The 10,635-nt window shown below is 50.7% G+C and overlaps 1 protein-coding gene across 1 annotated transcript in view; it reads left to right on the top strand.

Moving 5' to 3' along the window:
- Alox12b (arachidonate 12-lipoxygenase, 12R type) overlaps positions 1–10,334 on the top strand; it is a 16,325-nt gene extending 5,991 nt beyond the window's left edge. Inside the window, exons 3-15 of the mRNA XM_013013178.1 lie at positions 2,432–2,513; positions 2,654–2,746; positions 2,860–2,982; positions 3,503–3,606; positions 3,891–4,063; positions 4,261–4,404; positions 6,142–6,345; positions 6,540–6,626; positions 6,963–7,132; positions 7,560–7,681; positions 9,217–9,317; positions 9,779–9,949; positions 10,081–10,334. Coding sequence (XP_012868632.1) covers positions 2,432–2,513; positions 2,654–2,746; positions 2,860–2,982; positions 3,503–3,606; positions 3,891–4,063; positions 4,261–4,404; positions 6,142–6,345; positions 6,540–6,626; positions 6,963–7,132; positions 7,560–7,681; positions 9,217–9,317; positions 9,779–9,949; positions 10,081–10,260 — 1,754 coding nt within the window. The 3' untranslated portion in view covers positions 10,261–10,334. The remainder of the gene's footprint in view (positions 1–2,431; positions 2,514–2,653; positions 2,747–2,859; positions 2,983–3,502; positions 3,607–3,890; positions 4,064–4,260; positions 4,405–6,141; positions 6,346–6,539; positions 6,627–6,962; positions 7,133–7,559; positions 7,682–9,216; positions 9,318–9,778; positions 9,950–10,080) is intronic.
- Positions 10,335–10,635: the final 301 nt, after the last annotated feature.

The raw sequence follows: 10,635 nt of genomic DNA on the forward strand, positions 1-10,635 counted from the left end.
ACACACACACACACACACACACACACACACACACACACACACACCAGGACCTACATAAAGCCTAAAAGGAATTTCAAAAAGGCTTCCCAGCTATCCTGGTTGTTACTGAGTAGGATGGAGAGGGTCTAAATCAGCCTGCCTTGGGTCAATTTCAACATGGCTAATTTTTCCTACATATAGCTCACTGACACTTTGTAAGATGGTTATGGCAGTTTAGTTCTTTAGCTTGAGAGTGTTGGGGCGTAGGGTATTCTGATACTGAGATTTTTTTTTTACAGAAGATGCATATATATATACACATACATATGTGTTTATGTATATTTGTATATAATATGTAGATATATAGATATATCTTTATCTATCAGTTTAGTATCTCTTATATGAAACGTTTGGAACCAAAAATACTTGGGATTTTAGATTTTCTTTAGTATTGTCTTTTTATTGTTATGGTAAGGTGATGGACAGAGGGGTTACAGTTACACAAGTCAGGTGATGAGTATATTTCTTTTTGGACAATTTCACCCTTCCTCTTGCCCTCTCCAAGTTTTTCCCTCCTGTCTCTACCTACATGCTGTAGGTGAGATATCTTGAAAAAGTGGCTCAAGTCTTAGCATGAAATCCATTTATATTTTATATACACTTTGTGTATATTGTCCAAAGCAATTTTAATATTTCTGGCATACTTGCATTCTGACTGATACATCACATGTGGTCAAGTGTGGAATTTTCCACGTGTGGCATCATGTGGACACTCAAAAAGTTCCAGATTGTAGCTACTGGTGGCTCACATCTATAATCCTAGCTATTCAGTAGGCTGAGATTGAGGATCACTGTTTGAAGCCAGCCCAGGCAGACAAATCTGAGACTCATCTCCAGTTAACTAGCAAAAAGCCAGAAATGGCAGTACTCAAGTGGTAGAGCACCAGCTTTGAGTGAAAAATCCAGGTGAGGGAGAAAGGTCTAGGCCCTGAGTTCAAGTCTCAGGACACACACACACACACACACCACACACTTGTTTCAAGGTTTATAACATTTTGGTTCTGGAGATTAAGGATGCTTAGTGAGAGAGAGAGGGAGAGAGAGGGAGATAGAGAGAGTATATTTTCTACCACCACACATCAGACCATTGATCAAATACACTGATATTTCCCATAAAAACTATGAACAATTATACCAGATAAGTTAAATAAAGACTGCATATCCTTGGGTAAATTTGGAGCAGCTTTATACTAACCAATGAATTTTCTTTTTCTTTTCTTTTTTTTTTTTTTTGGGTCCGGTCGTGGGGCCTGAACTCAGGGCCTGGGCACTGTCCCTCAGCTCTTCAGCTCAAGGCGAGCGCTCTACCACTTGAGCTACAGCGCCACTTCCGGCTTTTTTCTTTTTGCTCATGTGGTGCTGAGGAATCGAACCCAGGGCCTCATGCATGCAAGGCAAGTGCTCTACCACTGAGCCACCTTCCCAGCCCCTCAATGAATTTTCTATAAAGCAAACAAACTTGATTTCCATACTCTTTTATGATTTAGATTGCAGAAAGGGGTTGTAGGTCTATAATAATAGTCACCTGTTTTGTGAGATTGTTCTTTCTTTCTTCCCTTATTTTCTTTCTTTCTTTTTAAAATCCTTTTTTGGTGCTGGTTCTGGGGCTTGATCTCAGGGCCTGGGCACTGTCCTAGAGCTTTTGTGCTCAAGGCTAGCTCTCTACCACTTGAGTCACAGCACCTCTTCTGGCTTTTTGGTGATTAATTGGAGATAAAAGTTTCGCAGACTTTCTTGCTTGGGCTGGCTTTGAGCTACAATTCTCAGATCTCAGCCTCCTGAGTAGTTAGGATTACAGGAATGAGCTACCTGTACCTGGCTTGTCTTTTTCTTTCTTTTTTGTTTTGTTTTTGTGCATGTGTATGTGCTGGTACTGTTTGAACTCAGTGTCTCATACTCTTGCTTGGCTTTTTCACTCCAGGCTGGTGCTGTACCACCTGATCTACATCTCTCCCTCCAACTTTTGCTGGTTAATTGGAGATAATGAGTCTCATAGACTTTTCTTATTAGGCTGGCTTTGAACCAGGATCTCACATCTCAGTTTCCTGAGTAGCTAGGATTACAGGTATGAACCATCAGTTCCTGGCAAAAGGTGGTTCTTGTGTGACTTAAATGATGAATTTAAGCACAATGTTTACAAAGTACCTGATACCTAATATACTTTCCCGAACTGTCTGTTATTCATATTTCAAGGGATCTCCAGAAGCAGAGGTAGAGCAGGGCTGTGAAGGGAGGCAGGCAGTGGCCTCATAATCCTTCGTCCTGAGATTTTGGCAGGGGACAGGGCCTCTCTCAGCAGAAGCTGGACTCCTGGGTCTCTGAAGTGGGCAGCAGGCAGGGGAGGGTGGAGGTGGGGGCTGGCCTTTGAGCTTCCTCCTTGGTCTCCCTACAGGAAAGACAGCAGCAGACGATACACTCCCCATTCTCCTGCAACACAGACAAGAGGAGATCAGAGCCAAGCAGGACTTCTACCAGTGAGGGCAGCAGGGTCTGGGAGCCTGTGTGGGGGGGGGTGGTCCCAGGAGGTTGGGGGACAGTGATGGCTCTGGATTGCTGTGCCCCACAGTGGTGCTTTGTCATCACAGCTCTCCCCCAACTCAGCTTCTTTTTGCAGCTGGAGGGTCTTTGTTCCCGGCCTGCCCAACTACGTGCACATTCCCAGTTACCATCCCCCTGTCCGGAGGTGCCGCAACCCCAACCGGCCAGAGTAAGAACAGGAAGTTGGACTGGGCCCCTCTGTGGCTGACATCTGGGTTCTTGCCCCTTCCCTGACCTCCTGGGCCCCAGATGCCAGGTCCTAGCTCTGTGCTTCTGCCACAGATGGAATGGTTATATTCCTGGATTCCCGATTCTCATTAACATCAAAGCCACCAAGTTCCTGAATTCAAATCTCCGTTACTCCTTCATCAAGACAGCCTCCTTCTTCTCCCGCCTGGGGCCCATGTGAGTGTGCATGAGTGAGGGGAGAGTGATGGCTCCTGTGGAGACTTTCCCCCATCTTATCCTCTCTGCTCCCCTTCAGGGAAACCCCAGGGATTAGAATGGCCATGCCGGGTGCAGGTGGCTCATACCTGTAATCCTAGCTACTCAGGATCCTGAGATCTGAAGATCATGGTTCAAAAGCCAGCTCCGGCAAGAAAGTCCATGACATGCTTATCTCCAATGAACTACCAAAAAGCTGGAGGTGGATCTGTGGCTCAAGTGGTAGAACATTAGCCTTGAGCCGGAAAAGGCTAAATGACAGTGCCTAGGCCCTGAGTTCAAGCTCCAGTCCTGGAACAACCAACAAACAGGCCAGGAAAGACATAGGAGCTAGACAGAGTAGAAAATCTGCCACTTGACAATCAGAGACCTTGAAACACAAGACCCTGAGATTCAGAGACTGCAGTGCATGGTAGCCCTGCCCCCTATCCTAGAACTCCAGGCATCCTCTGACCATCTTGACTTGTACCTTATCTCCTAGGGCACTGGCATTCAAAGTCCGTGGCCTGGTGGACAGGAAGCGATCATGGAAGAGACTAAAGGACATTAAGAACATTTTTCCTGCCACCAAGACAGTCATCTCTGGTATGGGGGTGGGGCATCCCAAACAGAACCTGAGGTTCCAGGTGGGACTTCCTGTGGGGTCAGTGGGATGTGAGAGGGGGCAATGAGGGAGTGTTTGAGACTCAGGTGGGTACCCCTCTTTGGAAGCTTCTTGGCAAACATCATCCTGGGCCCCTCAAGGCCAAGTCGGGGGCTCCATTTTTCCTCCTGAGTCTTTTTGCTGCTCTCATCCTCTGTCCCATACCTCCCCATCTCTGAGGGGAGCTGGGTCACAGTATAACACACATCCTTCCCCCTCTCCCTAGAATACGTGTATGAGCATTGGGCAGAAGATACTTTTTTTGGCTATCAGTACCTCAATGGCATCAATCCAGGCCTAATCCGGCGCTGCACACAGATCCCAGACAAATTCCCTGTCACAGATGACATGGTGGCTCCATTTCTGGGAGAGGGAACATGCCTACAAGCAGAGATGGAGGTGAGGTCCTTCCCTGTGGAGGCCCCAGCCAGCCTCCCCACAATCTTCAGGAACCACTTTAAGTCCTACCTTGCCCATATTCCTCCCTATACTCTCCATCCCTGTCCACCCATTGAGCCTTGGATCCGGTGCGCTCTGCACCCAAGGTGAAGGTCATGTTGGGGCCTACCTGCCTTCCCATCATGGCTTTCTTCCAGAAGGGGAACATTTACCTGGCAGACTACCGCATCTTGGAGGGCATTCCCACTGTGGAGCTCAATGGTCACAAGCAACATCATTGTGCCCCCCTCTGCCTGCTGCACTTTGGCCCCGAAGGCAACATGATGCCCATTGCTATCCAGGTATTCAGGGCAAGGCATGGGCTATGTGAGCAATTTGCAAGTGTGGAGCCTGTGTGCACAAATGTTCCTGTGCGGGCATGTGTGCCTGTGTGTGTCTGAGAGTGCATACACACACATATGCACATCTTGATCTGTGTGTGTGTGTGTGTGTGTGTGTGTGTGTGCTGGTACTGGGTCTTGTATTTTTGCTTGGCTTATTTTGCTCAAGGCTGGTGCTTTGCCACTTGAGCCACACCTGCACTTCTGGCTTTTTGGTGGTTAGTTGGAGATAGGGGTCTTGTAGACGTTCCTGCTCTGATTGGCTTCAAATCATGATCTTCAAGTCTCAGCCTCCTGAGTCACTAGTATTACAGATGTGAGCCACCCGTGTCCGACAGCCCCTGAGTATTGAGTGTGCACGCTGTGAGCATATGCTCAGACATGACCAGATGGGGATATACTTTGTGGCCTAAGCTTGTCTCTTTTATTCATTCCCCCATCCTCTGGCCAGGTACCAGTGGTTTACACCTGTAATCTTACCTCTTTAGGAGACTGAGATTTAGATGATGGAGTTTGAGGCCAGCCTCTGGCAAAAAAAATCCACAAGACTCCAATTCTAAAAATAAACAACAAAAAGGGCTGGGGGCATGTATCACACTGTAGAACACCAACTGACCAAGAGCTTCTGATGGAATACAGAGCTAGTCAGAAGTAGTTGCTCTCCAGCTGATGTCTAGTGGTTAAGAGGAAAACTGAAGTGTTTCCTTTTCAGAGATTCCCCACAGGATCATATGCAAATTGGAGAAGGGCATCCCTCTAGGGTACCAGCCTGGTCCTGATGCTCATAGCACATTAGTGAAACTGTATAGGCTAGATTTTATTTTTATTTTTTTGGGTCTGGTCATGGGGCCTGAACTCTGGGCCTTGGCACTGTCCCTCAGCTCTTCAGCTCAAAGCTAGTGCTCTACCACTTGAGCTTTTTTCTTTTTGCTTATGTGGTGCTGAGGAATGGAACCCAGGGCCTCATGCATGCAAGGCAAGTGCTCTACCACTGAGCCACCTTCCCAGCCCCCTAGGCTAGATTTTAATGATGACTCCTTTACCCAGGGACTGGGCACCCTTGCCCAACCTATATACCTAAAGGTGGCCATAGTGGTGGTGGTTTTCTCCTCCTCCTCCTCCTCCTCCTCTTCTTCCTCTTCCTCATCTTCCTCCTTCTCCTCTTTCTCTTTCATTTTCTTCTTCTTCCTTTCCCTCCTCCTCCTCCTCCTCCTCTTCCTCCTCCTCCTCGTCCTCTCCCCCCCTCCCCTTCTTCTGCTGGGGCTTGAACTCAGGGCCTGAGTACTGTCCTTTGGCTTTTTTGCTCAAGGCCAGCTTTCTATCCCTTAAGCCACAACTCCATTTCTTTCTTTCTGGTGCTTAATTGGAAATAAGACTCTAATTCCTGCTCAGTCTGGCTTGAAACTGTGATCCTCAGATTTCAGCCTCCTAATTAGCTAGGATGACAGGTGTGAGCCACTGGTGCTCATCTTGTGAGCTGCTTCTCAAATAAAGAGTGAGAATTTCCTGGTAGTGACAAGGACAGAAGAAAGGTACTTCAAGCAGAGAGCAAAGCAAGGGCCAATGTGGGAAGGATATGCGTCAGGGGGCTGGAGTGGAGATGATGTAGTTTTGGAACTCCCTTCTACCTTCTCCCTGCAGTGGGGGCTTTTGTATGTTCTCTGCTCTCACCAACTCTCCCTCTTTCCCCACCTGTAGCTCAGCCAGACCCCTGGGCCTGATTGCCCTATCTTCCTGCCCAGTGACTCTGAGTGGGACTGGCTGCTGGCCAAGACGTGGGTGCGCTATGCAGAATTCTACAGCCATGAGGCCATTGCACACTTGCTGGAGAGTCACCTCATTGGGGAAGCCTTCTGCCTAGCCCTGTTGAGGCAACTACCCATGTGCCACCCCCTATACAAGGTATGGGCTTTGGGGAAGGGAGCCCTGGAAATCTGCTCAGCCTGCTCAGCAGGCAGAGAGAATCCACCAAGCTCTGGGATAATCTGGGGGCTCTGGAGAGACAAGAGAGTCTGATGTTGCAGACATGGGGGTGCTAAGGCTGTTGGGAAACAGCCTCAGCCTTCTCTCATGATCTTTATTGCCTTCCTGTCCAGCTCCTCATTCCCCACACCCGATATACCGTGCAGATCAACAGCATTGGGCGGGCCCTCCTCCTCAATGAAGGGGGGCTCTCTGCCAGGGTAAGGCTTCTGCCCCCGCAGCCCTGACAAGCTAGACTCTTAGTTTCCTTTTGCTTTCCTAGTTAGACTAAAAGCAAGACCTTTATTTGCCTATGGTTCCTGGGGAGGTGATTTGAAGGGAGGGGATTGGCGAGAGTGGGTGCTTTGTCTAGGAGGCAGAAGCAGGGGTTGGTATGCTGGTCTGGGCTGTGAGGGCTCCTGGATGTGGGAGGGGCTGGGAGTGGGGTCAGAAGGTGCCCTCATAGAGGATTAGAGGGCAAAGTTGGGTGCCACCCTTGGATGGCAGGCCTTGCAAAGACATTCATCCTGCTCCAAGCTTGGCCTTCTCCTTCACAGGCCATGTCCCTGGGCCTGGAGGGCTTTGCTGAGGTGATGGTGCGGGCTCTGTCAGAGCTCACTTATGACAGCCTCTTCATCCCCAATGACTTTGTGAAGCGTGGGGTTGAAGACCTGCCCGGATATTATTACCGTGATGACAGCTTAGCGGTGTGGTACGCAATGGAAAGGTGAGGTGGGAACGGCAGTGCATGGCACTAGCAGGGGATATGTTGGAGGGGATGTTGAGATCTTTGGAGGACCTGGGCTTAGCTGTTAGGATTTGGCCATGGGGATAGGCTCAAGGTCTCTCTGTTCATCACATACCTGTTTCCCCATGGGTCCTTTCTTTGGATCCCAAGCTCAGCTCTGTTGCTCAGAACCATTCTGGGATTCTGAGTTGCTTGGGGATCTTCCCTGACCCTCACTGGACACAGCTCTGAGTGGCTCCTCACCTTGCCTGGAACCCTCTCCACCTCCACCCTATTGGGTCTTTGTCTATCACAGCTGGGGTGATTCTGGGGCCAGCCAAAGTCAGAGTGATCTGGGGGGTGTGGGAGAAGCATAGTTGCAAAGGGGAAGGGAGGCTCCAACCTGAGGCCCTTGTCCCCTGCTCAGGTATGTGACAGAGATCATCACCTATTATTACCCGAATGACGCAGCTGTGGAAGGTGACTCGGAATTGCAGTGCTGGGTACAGGAGATATTCAAGGAGTGTCTCCTAGGGCGCGAAAGCTCAGGTATGGATGTGAGAGCCCAGTGGGGCTTGGGGTTAAGGGGTGGTCCCAGGTAAGTCCACTATGACTATTCCACTGGGCCTGAGACTATATTCTTATGGGAAGCTAAAGTACTGCCCTCTGATCTGTGTGTGTGTGTATCTTGGGGGCTTGAACTCCCCCACTTGGCTTTTTTTTCAGTTGTATGCCTCGCATTCAGGGTCTGGGTGCTATCCCTGAGCCTTTTTTTTGGTGTGTGTGTGGGGTGTTGGTTGTGGGGCTTAAAGTTAGGGCCTGTGCACTGTTCCTAAGCTTTTTTTTTGCTCAAGGTTAGTGCTCTATCAATGTTGAGCCACATAGCACCACTTCTGATTTTCTGGTGGTTCATTGGAGATAAGAGTCTCATGGACTTTCCTGCCTCGGCTGGTTTTGAACTGTGATCCTTAGATCTCAGCCTGCTGAGTAGCTAGGATTACAGGTGTGAGCCACCGATGCTTGGCTCCCTGAGACTTTTTGTTCAAGGCTAGTGCTCTACCACTTTGAGCCATAGCTCCTCTTGTGACTGGCAAACTACTTTTCTTTTCTTCTTTCTTTTTTTTTTTAATTCTTCAAGACTGGCACTCTACCATTTGAGGTACAGCTCCACTTGCAACTTTTTGCTAGAAGAGCTTCATGGCTTTTTCTGCTGGGGCTGGCTTCAAACCATGATCCTCAGATCTCACCTTTCTGAATAGTGAGGATTACAGGTGTGATTCACTAGTGCCTAGCTCTCCCCTCAGATCTTCACAGGGTTCTTCCTGCCCTTTCCCCTGGAGCCAGGGCAGCTTAGAGAGACTTGGAAAGACAATGTGGCTGACCACTGAGAGTCTGAGTGCAGGTGCTGGCGGTAGATTCCGCAGCGACCTCAAGGGGTCTCAGTGCCTCATGCTAGCAACACGCCTTGTGGACTGAAAAATGGGGTCTGAGCTGCAGCAGGAGACCACAGTGCGCTGGAGGCTGAGGAGCTGGGCAGAGTGGCAGTCTCTTGGAGAGGGGAGGAAGGTGCTTTGAGGCCATGCTACTTGGGCACACTCTCAGCAATGAGAAGCTATAGGATGCTAAGTAGTTCTTGCAGGGGTAAAAGGGAGTGAGACAGCTGAAGGTGCTCCCCTTGAGGCTTATGTGGCCTGGGGTGGGGAGAGCTGCTTTCAGCTAGTGGTTAGGTCTACTGTGCCAGAACTGGGGCAGTTTGGAATTTCCCAGAATGCCAGAGAGGCCATGGAGGGGCTAGCAAGGAGATGAGCTCATAGGGTAGAGGATCAGGCTATACTGGTGGCTAGAACACAGTCTGTGGTGCTGTGGTGATGTCCAGGAGGGAGGTGACAGGTCTGACAGGTGTAGCAGACAAATCCAGAGATAGCTGGAAGCTGGAAATGCCAAGATTCAGTCCTGGGAGATGGGATTGTGCCTGGTGCACGTTGGAGTGTTGGCAAGTCAAGCTGGGATTGGAGGCGCCCTCTGCTGGGCAGCCAGGCCAGGGTACGGAATGACACTGTGCCTGTTCTTTTCCTGCCTTTCAGGCTTTCCCACCTGCCTGCGAACAGTACCTGAGTTGATTAAATATGTCACCATGGTCATGTACACCTGCTCTGCCAGGCACGCAGCGGTCAACACAGGCCAGGTACTTGGTGCTCTCCAGGGCCAGCCCCAGCCCCAGAACCCAGATCTGGGAAACTTAGCCTCAGTCCCAAAGTCAAACCCAGCCTCAGCCCCAACTTGTGTCAACCAAGTCTGAGCTTCCATCTCCGTTTCAGTTTAAAAATCCTTGGCCCAGGGTCTGGGAAGGTGACTCAGTGGTAGAGTGTTTGCCTCGCATGCATGAGGCCCTGGGTTCGATTTCTCAGCACCACATAAGCAGAAAAAGCCAGAAGTGGCGCCGTGGCCCAAGCGGTAGAGCGCTAGCCTTGAGCTGAAGAGCCGAGGGACAGTGTCCAGGCCCAGGCCCAGAGTTCAAGCCCCTCGACCGACAAAAACAACAACAACAACAAAAATCCTGGGCCCAGCCTCCTAACCCCAACTGTAGTCCCAAACGCAGCCCCAACACCTGAGCCAGGTGGCTGAGATCTCCTACTCCATTTCCAGCTGGAGTTCACCTCTTGGATGCCCAATTTCCCATCATCCATGCGCAACCCGCCGATGCAGGCCAAGGGGCTGACCACTTTTCAGAGCTACATGGACACGTTGCCGGACGTGAAGACCACGTGCATCGTGCTCTTGGTTCTCTGGACCCTCAGTCGGGAGCCTGATGACAGGGTGCGGGGTCAGGGGAGGAGGATAGAGGGGGAGGGAGCTGGTGGAGGGCAGAGGTAATTGGCCTTGCGGCTTGGGCTTGGGCGGGAGCTCCGGGGGCTGGGTCCCAGCGTGAGGTTCTGTGCCCCCCGCAGCGGCCGCTGGGCCACTTCCCGGACATCCACTTCGTGGAGGAAGGCCCGCGGAGGAGCATGGAGGCCTTCCGCCAGCGCCTGGCCGAGATCTCGCACAACATCCGCCAGCGCAACAAGTGCCTGCCCATCCCCTACTACTACCTGGACCCGGTGTTGATCGAAAACAGCATCTCCATCTAGGCCCGCCCTCCCGCTCCACCTCCCCTGCGCCCCGCCCTGCCACCTCCAGTTTTCCAATAAAATTACTTCAAACACTTGCCCTGGGGCTGTGAGTGCAGTTTGTGGGGTCTGGCCGGCCGGCCAGGGCTCTGGGCTCCAACATCTAGGGGTGCTCCAACATCTAGGGGTGCAGGCAGCCTCAGAGCAGCGCCCTGGTTCTGGTTACATTCCTGAATTATCTCTGGAGTCCCGTTTCACTTGCTCAGGAAAGCATGGGTGGAGCTGGTCAGGTGCTGCAGGGGATGGTGAGGAACTAAGAAGGCTGGGATCTGGGACCCATGGACCAACCCACCATTCTGGCCCATCTGAAGTTTCTGCTGCTTGTGGATGTAGTCC

Source organism: Dipodomys ordii, unplaced genomic scaffold, assembly GCF_000151885.1.
Source record: "Dipodomys ordii isolate 6190 unplaced genomic scaffold, Dord_2.0 Scaffold19, whole genome shotgun sequence".
Classification (NCBI taxonomy): domain Eukaryota; kingdom Metazoa; phylum Chordata; class Mammalia; order Rodentia; family Heteromyidae; genus Dipodomys; species Dipodomys ordii.